Source organism: Diospyros lotus, chromosome 15 (genome assembly GCF_014633365.1).
Source record: "Diospyros lotus cultivar Yz01 chromosome 15, ASM1463336v1, whole genome shotgun sequence".
Taxonomy (NCBI): domain Eukaryota; kingdom Viridiplantae; phylum Streptophyta; class Magnoliopsida; order Ericales; family Ebenaceae; genus Diospyros; species Diospyros lotus.
Window position 1 is genome coordinate 22,020,847 of NC_068352.1, and position 13,788 is coordinate 22,034,634.

Sequence of the window (13,788 nt, forward strand, 5' to 3'; positions counted from 1 at the left end):
TATACATTTAATATATATTTCAATTTAAAAAATTTATTAGATTAACTTAACATTTATATATATATATATATTTAATTTTATATAATTTTATATTTACTATTATCTATACATTTTTATATTATTTACATACAACTCTTATGATTAATTAAAGTGTTATACTATGATCATATATGTGTCACTTTATAAGAAGATGAAATGTTAACTTTAATGTATAATTTGATTCATATTTTTATTCAATTTTAAAAAATAATTTTAACTCATTTATATTAAAAAAATTATATTATATTTTTAAACATCATGTCTCGACCATATGAATTTAAGTTAATTCATATATTTATGATTAATCAAACACAATGTAGATAAATTAATTAAGTACCGAATAATATACTACTATATTATTGAATGAATTAATGTTTTATAAAGATAATACTAAATATATTATTAATCAAAGTCATGTTTGATGTATTCTATATATATATATATATAGATATTCTTGTATATTATACAGAAAAATATACATTCTCATCATGTTAGATATATTGTTATTTTTAATTCAAAAAGTTATTATAAAATTGTGTGATATAACAATTTTTTGAGATTTGATGTGTTTTTCTTGGCTCTATTATCAATGTAAGAATATTTATATAATCTTTTTAATATAAGAATAGTATTTATATATTCTCTAAATATTACTCAATATAGTTTTAGTATACTTTTTCACATTAAACAAAATATAATTCATATGCTAATTTCTTTTTTAAAATACAAAGTGCCCCTTTCTCCCTCTCCTCTCTTTTTTTTTTTCATTTTATATATATTTAATAACTATTACAAATAGTTAATTATTATACATTTAATATATATTTTAATTTATAAATTTTTATATATTTAGTTTACATGTATATATACTTTATTTTATATTTTATGCACATGAAATATATTAATTTATATATTTATAATTTAAATAAATATGTTTAATTTCTATATCTATAGATAAAAATTTTACATTTTATAAATTAATATTTCAAAATTTTATATTTTATAAATTTAAGAGAAAAAAAATTTCTGTCTTAAAATCCGTCTCAATTTAAGAGGGAATTAGAGACTAAAAAAAAATCCATCTCTAATTTGAGACAAAAAAATTCATCTAAAAAATCTTTCTCTAAACTATTGTTTTCTTATAGTATATATATATAGAGAGACGACAAGGATGAAAGAGGACAACGATGGTGATGGCTACGATAGGCATGGCCGATTAGAAGCTAGAGGCGACGATCGATCTAAGGTAGCTCTCTCTTGCTCACAACCATCTCTTCCTCATTGTGACAACCGATCTGGAACCTATATTGACCACCAATCTGAGCTTTCTCCTGCTTAGGGCCACTTCATAGAAAGCGACCGATAGCCCTCTGCTCTTGCCAGCCAATGACATCCTTTGCCAGCTGCCTCATCCTCGTCGTTGGTCAATTAAGCTAGCCCTATCGACGTCAATGATCAACCATCAAGCTTTCAAATTTTAGATCGATCGACTTTCTTCCAGATCGGCCTCCATCATCGCATCTAACTTCTTGATCGATTGTAGTCTCTAGCCCAACGCCATCACCGTCCCTATCTTCCATCTGCTTTCCTTCTCTTTGTGTAAATATATATATATATGTATATTTAACATCATTTTATTTTTATTTTTTTACACGTATGCATATGAGCCCATTCAAATTGTCAAGTGGTGTGCCACATTAGCCCGCACACACATCTTTTGAATCGGATTCGAATCATGGATAAAATTACAATCAATTAATCAAATTAAAAATTTATTGTCAAAATTAAAACTTTTGAATAAAATCGCAAAAAAGTGAAAAAGATTTAGTTTTTTCGTGCAAATAGCCCTATAATAAAACACATTGAGATTCATTCACTCATTATAAATTAATTCATGAACCTATTTAATAAGCGTAAAATTATAGCATATGTAAATTACCACGTCTAACATTCCCACGATAGTTGCGACACACACTGTTCGTCAATTTCTTGATCTACATTCAAAAAATGACAATCACCATCATATTATAAAGAATAACTTTCATGAAATACAAACTTGGTTAATTCATGAACCTATTTACTAAGAAAACATGATATATAAACTTAAAATCAATAGAGATGGGATTTTCGTCTCTGGAGGCTAGTGTATTTATCACATATTTTAGTTTTTTTTATTTTCCTTTCCTTTTCTTGTTATGTTTATTCTTATTTCATTTTTTTAACCCAGGAGGTGATAGTTGATGTATTATTGCCCCTAGTGTTTTGGTGGCCCTCGATTTGCCCTAGCCTTGGTTTGTAGCTTTTTTGGCGTGTTGTGTTTTGTTTTATATAATTTTTATTTATAGAAAAAAAAAATTAAAATCAATTAATTCCATATTTCTTGATAAATAAAATGCAAAATTTATATAAGATTTATCCAATCTTATAAATTGTTAAAATTTACGAGAAAATCATAAATTTTCTATGATAGTATTAAATGTCTTATATAAAACTTACAATTGCAGCTTGCTAAACAAAAGTCAGAGGAAAAAAAACAAACCACTAGCAATGTCTGCCATTAGATTTTATTATCAGAAAGATTTTTTCTGACAATTCACTTCAATTATTGGTAAAAATAATTGTTGCCAACGATCTTTATTGCCTTTAATTAGTAAAAATTGTCAACAATGACCATTTTTCATAGGATAATTCTACTTATGCTATTTTTGGTGTTCATACTCTCGATTATGTTAGAAGAGATAAATCATAAGTTGAATCTTTGGCCTTTGTGTAGAGCGAGAATCAGACTCGTAACCTACCAGATTGACATCAACATATTATTCATCGGACCACTCGACTTATTCTCGGGAGCAACAATGACCATTTTTCTTATATATGGTGATAGTTGTTTATATAATTAAACATAATTAGTCTATCTTGTATAAATTAATATGATTTAGGTTGCAATGTGCAATGGGGGGCATGTCCGCCCGTTCGCCCTCATTGTCCTGTCGTCGGCGGGCATAGGACATATTCCTTGCCGGAAATTAGCGTCAAACTATGGACGCCGGCGACACAGAGAAAAGCTGTTGAAGATATATAGAAGGCCAGAGATTACATATATATATATATATATATACTGGAAAGACTACAAATTAATTAAGGATCCAGCACTCATGATCGATGCATCTTTAATTTCCGTCGCCATTATTGGTGGGCTAGGTTCTGTCCATCCATCTTTCCGGCACTTCAAACGAATCCAACGGGATAGTCCTCGGAAGGGCCGCGGCTCTACCCCCGCACACCAGATTGGTCTCGATGAAAGTGGTTTCCTCGATGGAGAGAGACTTCTTTGAGCCGTAAAAAGGGAAGCTGCTTACTCGGTAGTAAACCCTGTACTCGACGGCTATTTCCGATGAACTCAGCTCAACATTCCGGGAACTCTCAATTTTGATGCTGAGAGCCCAAGTCCTGGGCTTCGCGGCGTCCGAAAGCGACACCGGATAGCTTGGATAGCAGTCAAAATAAATGGGTCCGTGGCGGAGAGAAGCTTGAGCCGCCGCCAGAAGGGACTGGTGAAACTTGAGGAAGCGACAGTCGCGGAGGCAGACAAGAACAGAGCAGTCCAAGCCGGCAGCGGTGAGAGGCTTCACGGCGACTTGGACCAGGCCGAAATGGAGGTACCCGTACTTGATCATGTGATGCCGAACGGCTTGCGTGTCGAGTAAGTGGAGCTCGACGTATTCACCGCGGATCGGCACCGTCTTCTTGAGTTTATGGATCTCGTAGTCTGGATCTCGCCGGAAGCTGAAGAAACTCTTTCTAGGGTAAATGCTGTGAACAGGAACCTCTGGGGGATTCCATTGCCGGAGAAGCTTCTCTAGTTCTTGACGCCGCTGCTCTTCTCTTGCACTTGCAGTGTCCATCTAAGCGAGCTGATGATCTTAATTCCACTGATGAGAAACACAAGAAGAACGATGATACATACATACATATATATATATATACATCTGTGAACATTGATTCATATTCGGACACCAAAACGGATTTGAGAGGCATCTGAATAAGAGATAAGGTGGTTCCCATGGCTTCCATGTAATTGGCGAAATTAAAAAAAGTAGGGTTGAATCATCATTGAATTACAGTAAAACATTTTCCAACTTTACTTGGGGATTAAGTAATGATAGTGTTGTTCCCTACACATAATAATAAAATTTAAATATTAAGAAAATATTTTTAAATCGTTAAAATTCTACAAAAATAAAAATAAATATTAAAGGACACAAAATATTCCTTATGCAAACACGTTTAAATCATATTTTCATATTTAAAAGTGATTTACTTTGAAGAATGGGGGTCTATATATTTATAATTAAGTCATGGAATTTGTGATAAGCATACGTGACGTGGGTTATCACAAGTTTATTAACTGGGGCATCAAACAGAGTTTTAAATTGTACTATATATTAAAACAATATAATAATAATAATAATATATTACTACTTTGGAAAAAGAGAGATTAAAGGTACGTACGTCTTTAGCTATTGGGTTTCCGCTTCCTATTTAAATCAGTTAAGGTGCTTTGATCAGCTGCTTTAGTGGAACCCATTATTTTTAAACATAAATATACAATTTTGACATAACTTTTAAAACATATTTTTATATGAAAAATTAGTATTAGTATGTATTTGAAGACAAACTTTATTGTTTTAGGAAAAAATGCTTCAGAAAATATTTTATGTAAAAAATTATTTCATGCTATGTCAAGAAGCAATCCTATGTGGTGGTATCCATTATGGAGGCAGAGTTGGTAGGCATGCTCTGCAGTTACTCAAGAGGCCGTTTGATTGAAGAGATTTTTTAAAAGCTTATATGCTTCCACTATGCTAAGGCACATGTCACAGTTTATTGTTGTTATTGTTTAAATACACTAATAAATTTATTTTGTTGGGGAATTTATCATCAAGTCATCAAAATTTTATATAAAAAAAAAAAATGATATATCATAGGGTGTGGGGGTATTCTCCACGCTAACCCTTTGATGGTCAAATTCTTGAGAATGTTAAAAAAAATTCAGATCTCGTGAATCAATATTAGAAGCTGTTGAGTTTGATTTTGGGGATATTTTGATGATAAATATTTAATGCAAAATTTTAAAGAACATTTGATGATATTTTGATAACAAAAAGTTTAATACAAATCTTTAATAAACATACTTAAGTGATGATACTTAGTTTGAACCATAAAGTTTAAATGAACTACTTGGTTATTAGAAGGAAAATATTAAATACTTAAGTTTCTTAATATTCTAAAGTTTAATGATAATGGAAGAACACTTAAAGAATTTAAAGGTTAAGTGCTTATTGCTTAATAAGCAAAATCATTCAAATTTGTGAAAGGTTTAATTTAACACTTGTCAATTGAGTATTGATCGAATAACTAATATTCCAGTATTTAATGTTATGAAATTGAGTTTTGAAATCAATAATCAAAATTGTTAAGAGGACAAAACATTATGATGTTAATCAAGTAAGACGGCTAACTTAATCAATTAATATACATTTTACTTGAGTGAAGCTCATAATTAATCGAGATAGTAAATCTCTTTTATAGATAGAAGTGATTTACTTTTAAAGAATAAAGATCTATTTATTTATAATTGAATTGAGAGTTTAGCATTTGAACTCTTATAAATAATTCTTATTCTATGCAAGATTAGTGACGAGATTTACTCAAAAGTTTGTTTCAAATTCCTCGTTAAGTTTATTAATCGAGTCTTAATCTATGACACATTAAAAAGAGCTTTAGATTTGTATTATTGAAATAATATGATAATAATATATTACTAATACTTTGGAGGAAAGAGATTAAAGGTACGTCGTCTTTAGCTGCTTATCTTCAAGAATAGTTATTTAACGAAGGATATTTATTTTGTGCAAAAGCATATTAAACTAGCTATGCATGTGGAGCATTGAGAGTCTCTTTTTAAGTTATCATCGCGACGTGGGTCTCGACTATAATATATAAAAAAATAATTTCACATTTCACCCTAAAAAATACAATCTAAAATGATATAGATATCAATTTAGATCAATATAAACTAGTTTAATGCCTTTTTAATTATTGTTGTGCTGTTAAATCAGGATTATTTTTATTTTATTAAAAAATGATATTTGATTAAAGTAGGTTCCCCATTTCTTTTTAAAACAATAACAAGGTGCTTTAATCAGCTGTTTTAGTGGGATTCATTATTTTGAAAAATAAATATATAATTTTGACATAACTTTTAAAACATACTTCTATATGAAAAATTAGTATTGGTATTAGTACATATATACCTCTCTTAAACTCGACTCTATTACCAGGGTTAGCATTACTAACCTTTTCACCCCTTCAACCCATCCAAATAAAGAGATGACCAAAGATCACATAAAACCTAAATGATGGACAACATCGAGTGACTAAGAATCTGTTCTTTTTGCTATTTTCATATCGTTTTCAGTTTTTCAAAACAGTGAAAATGTGTTTGTTTTCATATTTTTAAAAACGCATTTTCGAAAATAAAGAAAAATTTTATTAAGAAAACTCACAACAACAAAAAGTTATTTTGAGTGTTTTTAACCAAAACAAGGCTAAAATTTGAAAACACGAAAAATAATCTCTCCAGCTCGAGCGTCCCAATCTTGCACACTCGCAACAACCTTTCATCTTTCTATTCCTTTTCTCTTCTTTCTTCCATTCTCTTCTTTTTCCATTCTCTCTTCTCGCTCGGCCGTCAACCATGCTCGCCATCATCATCATTGTCGCAAGCTGACATAGACTGCCCTCGTCATTTGTCCACCCACGCCTTCCGTCGTCAATGCCGTTCGCTCCCCTTGCATTGCGACCAATAACCTCTATAAATCACTGATTTTGTGTCTGACCAAAGGTTTAAGCTTAGATATATGAAGATTTGGCTGCTAGGTCTTGCTAATTTTTGGATATGTTAGTTGATGAGGATCAGGGTGCTAGGTGATTGTCTCTAATTGTTGGCCAAAAATTCAGTGAGTAAATCTGGCCCATTTTTGCATATGTTAAACCTCTTTGACTTGGCATTTATAATGGTAGGCTTTCATTGTGAAAATTTCTACCCGACAATGGCGATTGTGGCTAGTTTAGGCTGTTTCATTAAATAAAATATTATAAAATAATTTTTCTTAAAATTTTGAAGTAATGCGTTTTTCAAAATGACAAAAAAAACGCATTTTTAGCAATTTCAAAATAGATACTCAAAATACAAAACTAAAAATGAATTCAAAACTTAAAACTAAAAATTAAAATACAAAGAAAACACCACCTAAAATTTTGACCTTAAAATGTCTAGCATTTACCAATACACATCCAACTATTTAAACAACCACTACAATAGTTATTAAAAGAAAAAGAATTGAATTTAAGCCTTGTAATATATCTTCTTTGGCATGTCCATTCCCTATTAATAAAACGTCACATTTGATAATCCTTTTCCTTATTTGTATTTCGAAAGCTAATAATATATCTAAAGCCTTGTTAGTCTTACAGTAATTTTGTAACATCCAAAAAATTTGGAGACAAGTAAAAATAATTAATTTGGGTGTTTGAGGATATTTTAGAATATTTGAAGATTTTTGAGAAAATACTTATCTATGATATTTTGAGGAAATAGGAAATTAAGGTGATTAATTAAATTAATTGGGTGTATTTATGAAAATAGAAAAATCAATTAAATTAGTGGAATTTCTGGAACTTTGGGGGTGTAAGTGTAATAAGTGGAAAAATTGGATGTGGGGTGCAAGTGTCAATTTATGGAAGTTCGGGTGTAAGGGAAATTATTAAGGTAGGTGCGTGTGTAATTAATGGAAAGCTGTGGGTGTTGGCGTAAAAGTTGAAAAGTGACTGAAAGTCATTTTAAATTTAATTGAAGGCACTTATATGTATGAAGGTGATTGCTAGCTTGACGGTTGCGCGCGTGAGGGAGGTGCCGAGGGACGCGAGTTCGAGGCTTGGGGGGAGTAGGAGCGCAGCTGGGGAGAAATGCTGATTTTAATCAGCAGCCTGGCCCCAAAACGACGTCATTTTGGGGCAAGGCAGTGGAAGCCATGCGTGGTTGCTGGCACGCGCTGGGAGCTTCTCCCGCCTTGGCCACCAAGCATCCTCCGTTTTTGCTATTTAAGGCAAAAAAATCTAGCCATTTTGGAGCCCAAACAGTGAGGAAAAAGAGAGAAATAAATGAGGGAGAAGGGGGCTCGACTTTAGCAGTGAAAATGGAAAGAAAAGAGAAGAAAAATGAGAGAAAATAAGGAATTTTGAGGTTATTTAATATCCAAAAATATCCCAGTAAGTGAGTAAAATTAGCATAAATGTTATATATTTAAGTTATAGAATTTTTACGGTTAGATTATGTGGATTATGCGGTTAAATTTAATTAATTTGATCCGTTAACTTGATATTTTATTAATGGGTTTATTGTTAATGGATTGAGTTAAACAGTGATGTCATGGTATCGTTCATTTCGACCGTTACGGAGCCTCGTATCGCTCCGCTTCCCTTGGGAATGATTCCGAACCCATTGAGGCTAGGTTCTTAGAAAAGTTGATTATGGTTTAATGGGGTTATGTTAATAATTTGTTATGAATGTGGAGATGGTTTTCTGTGTATGAGAAGAGACGAGAACATGAATGACATAATGGTGTCTATGTTGTTATGGATAAAGTGAGCGAAATGATGAGTTTAAGTGACTAAGTTTAATGTTGTCTATGTGTGTCTTAAGGGTATGGGGTACAAAGTCACTACCTGTCGATCGTTAGTCGTGGCAGTGGATGGCTAGATGTATGGGTGTCAGTCATTGACTGTTACGATAAGCGCTAGACGGGCCAGAAGAGCTGGTACTACCAGATTCCCGCCTTGACTTGTGCATATCATGATGTGTGTGCTGCATAGTGCTTGGGTTGCATTCACTTGGGGACATGCTTTGTGTGTGATGGGATGTGTGAGCATCTACATGACCCGGTTGGTCTAAGAGCTAACCTGGGTTCTCTAGGTGAGCCGGTGCATTTAGAGGCATTTCGCATGTGTGAATTCTTATGTGTGGGGGTAGCATGGCCTAATGCTTGGTTTATGGGGGCCTTGTCGTCACGTTTATGCTACAAAAGTCGTTGCATTTCGTATTTGTTGCACTGCATGGTGAGAATGTGCGATTTTAAGTGTTGAGTATGGGTGGTGGATGTGACCATGGTAAGACCTTGGGATGAGACCCACGGTGGCGTGGTCCACGACGTGGCCACGGTAGGACCTTGGGGTGAGACCCACGGCGGCGTGGTCCACGATAAGACCTTGGGGTGAGACTCACGATAACAACAAGACCGAAGGTTAGAGTCCCATGGCAACAACAAAATCGGGGGTTAAAGTCCCACGGCAACAGCAGGATAAGACGATATGATGATAGGAGAGAACATGTTCGGAATAGTGATGATATGGTAGCATATAAAAGGCTGCCAATAGGTTTGTATGTGGGACTTGGGTGCCAATGTATGGCTTATGTGGGCCCCAATGACCTTTTATGTGCAGTTGATTTTATATTATGCATTTAGAAGTAAGGCACGTATGGATTATGACACGGTGTGATTGCATTGGTATGAATTGCATGGGATGTTGGGAAGAGTCCTATCCGTAACCAGTTGCCTTCCTTTCTAGAGCTTGCTGAGTCTCACGACTCACATTTGCTTTATATCATTTCAAGTAAGAGTGTCCCGAGATCACAGGTGTGTACAGTAGAGTTGGGTCCAGATCGTCGAGTCAGGATAGCAAATGCAGAGCTCTCCCGAAACTAGATCCTGTGTGTTCTTTTCCAAGGTTGCCAAGAAGACTCTACACCACATCACGTCTGAGGCATCCTGCAACATCATATGAGAGGTAAAAAGATCGAGGTGATCTATCGGGTCAGAGGTCCCTGCATAAGGTTTGATGGCCGGAATGCGAAGACGCTCTGGCGGTACAGCCGCCATGATCTCCGGGCTGAGAGGCTGATTCACCCTTGTCCCCTAAGCCTCTCCAGACTTCGGCTCCAGGGCGGCGATCTCCTCTTCCAATTGCTGCAGACTCCTTTCTTGCCGCTGCTGCGCATGCGACAAGTCGGAAGATTCGGCTGCCTCGCCATGCCGGTCGTCTTACCCTGGCCTCCGCAAATTCGCCTCCCGCAAATAGGACCCCTCCTCCCTCGGGGGCTCTTGTCTTTCCTCCGCCCGAGAATGATGGGCTTGCTGGAGATCCAAGAAGCCCGTGAGTAACTCCGTCAGCCGTTGCACCTGACCTTCTAGGAGCGCTATCCGATCAGGAGGGGATGGAGGGCCCTCCGGACTCCGCTCTCTCCCCGGCGGGCTTCTTGGAGGATTCTGTTGACTTGGCTCTGGAACGGGGTTACCCCTAGCGGCTCGAGATTGCTGCCTCCTTGTCGCCATTAAAGCAAAAGGAGATTACTAAAGAACGTCACGGTGTTTTGTGCTGGAGAGACAGAAAAGAAAATGTCTCGGCCCCACGGTGGGTGCCAATTGATGATGCAGTAACCGATCACCTTTTTCAGCCTCTTCCTGGTGTGCCTGCAATGGAGACGAGGACTTGCTCCCCCGGTCGATCTCCGACGATTAAGTCAGACGTATTCCACCAAAAAAACTAGTATAATTACTTATCCCGTATTCAAAAGTAGAACTACTTTTTTCTTACCTCGACCTCTCTTCTTATTCTTCTCCCAAGATAATGATCCTAGAGAGATCTTCAGGATCTCCCCTCCGCTCTTCTTGGAATCTTATTGATAAGGATTCCATAGTTGCACCCGTCTCCGAAGGGTTCGGGATAACTTCTGCCTCCGTGACCCTCGACGAGATGGTTAGTCCCTAAGAACTCGGAGATTTTCTTACTGTGCACCCAGCCAACTGGTGCGATGATGCTTATCCGCCACACGTCTTCTAGACCCAAGTAAGATAATCATAAGCGAAGCTCCTCATTAGGGAACACGTGGCACGGCTGCTGTTGGATGCCCGCCCGAGGTATTGGTGTAATTATGGACTCGAGGGTATTCCCCTCATCAAGTAGCTAACCCGGGGGTTGGGGCGAGGTTGATCTATTCGACCATCCTACCCCGGGATGAAACGAGATTCTTTAGCCAGGTTCCTGAGGATGTTGACCAAGTTAAACACCTGTTGGTTGAGGTAAGAGCTCCGCGTTCTTTGATTCAGAACTATTTGGGGACCTGCCCTTGACACGATTACTTATGTTTTGCAAGGTGTTCATGCAATGGTGGTGGCGAACCTAGTTAACTGCTCTCACCTCAAAGAAGGTGCCTTTGAGGCCAGGATGCGGGAGCACGAGGAGAATTGGTAGTAAGAGTGTCGCCGGCTCAAGACTCGCATCTGCAATTTGGAAAATGAAAAGGATTAGCTCCATGGCCTCACAGCAGAAAATGAGGAACTAAAGGTAAAGGTTATGTCCCTGGAGGATAAGCTTGAAAGAATAAGGAGCATTGAGGAGACATAGAGGGCGGTGTTGGAAGGCGTGCAAGAGTCCTACATCACTCTTGCTTAGGATAACAGACGGATCTAAGAGGAGCTAAGGTAGTGGCGTGAGGAGAACGCGCATCTGCAATCTCCCCTTCAAGAGGCGCAATGCGCCTTTCGAGATATGGACGTGGCAACCATTCATTCCTAAGCTTTCCTGGGAAGGAAAATCGGCTTTTGCGAGACTGCCATAGAAGAAAGGAGTTATATTCTCTCAGCTTTGTGAAGCGAGGATTTTACGAGGCTCAAAGTATGCTGGAAATGACGCGTCTCGGGGAGGCGTTTCCTGAGCTAGTCTTTACTGATGAGGTCACGAGAATGGAGGCTCCGGATTAGAGAATATACAATCCGGATTCCCTTGCCCCTAAAGAGGTTCTGGCAATGGATACACAGGAAGATCTAACGAACCTATCAAGACTATAGAGTCCGCACATGCTGGAGCCTAACCTCACTCGGGAGTCGGGAGCTTTCGGGGCCTCCTGGAAAAGGTCAATTTGGGAAACAGGTCAGTGCCTCTGATGCGACCACCAATTTCTTTGACATGTTTTTTTCAGCACCTTAGAATAGGCACCCCTTGCGGGTATTTTTTATCAGATAGGAAATTTTTTTGTAAACTGTACTTGGGGAAAACACAGTGAATGAATCCAAAATTTTTTAGTACAATGGAATTGCTCCTAAGTGTACATGACTTGTGCAAGTGTTGCATGAATGCAAATGCAAGTAGTAAGGTAAAAAGCGAGGTAAGGGTACTTGGTACTTGATTTACCATCTAGTCCTTTCCAAAACTTACCAAACCATAAGAGGTTAGGGTAAAGAGTATGGAAAGGCTGGGTTTGAGCGATGCCTTACCTTTATATGGAGTATGAGTCACTATAAGGCATGCTTATTACCATTTCCCTGCCATGACAAAAACAACAACAATAAACAGAAAAATAATTGGCTCCCCTATGTGACCGGTTCAAGCACACCGTCTGCCAATCCTTCTGTGGTTAACAATTTTAGGCATTTAAATATGAGAAACATCAGTTAGGAGAATTTGTCTCAAGTTATTAAACTTGGTCGTAGTACGGTGAATCAAATTAGTCCTCCAGTCAATGTTGGAAAACATTTGATTCAATATAAAAGAATTCTACCAGATGTTCCTTTAATAAGTAATATGAAGAAATTAACCTTCCAAACTATCAGCAAACTAAGAGAGTACCAATTTCGACACCTGTGAATGGTATTTTCTTTCTAATGTGTTCAACTTTGAAAATTTTATTTTCTCCTTTTGTTATTAAGTTGTAAATTTCTACTTTCCAGAATGTGACAGTTACAAATGTTTCTGCTGATGGAGTTACACTTGATAATGACAAAGGTAAATTTTAATTTGTATATGGCAACTAATCCGCCAAACTGTTTCATCTTTCTAAATGTTATGTCCTTCTAGATGTGCATTTTCTATTTAAAAGTTCTGTCTGATGTCCAGGACATGCAAACCAGACCTGAAAGCTTTGTCCATTTAGGTAAATTCACCTGACTACATCATATTCAATCGCATTAATTTTCTATTGATTCCGATCAATCACTATGAGAAATTTTCATTTTGTGCTATTTTCCGTATGTTCCCAGACATTGACGCATGGGACATTGGAGACCCAACATTTTCATGTAAATTTTGTGGTGCGAAAAGAGATCAAGGAAGGATCAAAAACCAAGAAAGCCTAAATTTTTGTTGTCTTGTATGCAAGGTAAAGTTCAGCTACCTAACCTAAAAGATCCTCCCCTAATTTTGAAAATGCTCATCTATGATGGAAATTAAAGAAGCACACACTTTCTAGAAAACATTAGAGCTTATAACATGATGTTTTCATTCACAAGTTGTGTTGAAACTCAGAATAGGTACTCTGATGACGCAATTAGGCAACCATGTTCCGGAAGCTCAAGCTATTTCAAGTAGCAATGTAGACAACAAGGTGTTGAATTCTCTGATATTGCTAACATCATTAGATATAAAATTGGCTTCCTCTTTTCAGCAAAGACAACATCCCTTAGCCATATGTTTTGCTATGACAATAAACAAGAGCCAAGGACAATAGCTTTCTCATGTCGGTTTGTATCTTCCAAAACCAGTTTTCAGTCTTGGCCAACTCTATGTAGCAATATCTAGAGTGACAATGAGAGCTGGTTTGAAAATCTTGATTTTGGACAAAAATGGTCAGAC

At 36.4% G+C, this 13,788-nt stretch overlaps 1 protein-coding gene across 1 annotated transcript in view; it reads right to left on the reverse strand.

Moving 5' to 3' along the window:
• Positions 1-3,091: 3,091 nt before the first annotated feature.
• LOC127791414 (uncharacterized) overlaps positions 3,092-13,788 on the reverse strand; it is a 55,239-nt gene continuing 44,542 nt past the window's right edge. Inside the window, exon 2 of the mRNA XM_052321282.1 lies at positions 3,092-3,866. Coding sequence (XP_052177242.1) covers positions 3,237-3,866 — 630 coding nt within the window. The 3' untranslated portion in view covers positions 3,092-3,236. The remainder of the gene's footprint in view (positions 3,867-13,788) is intronic.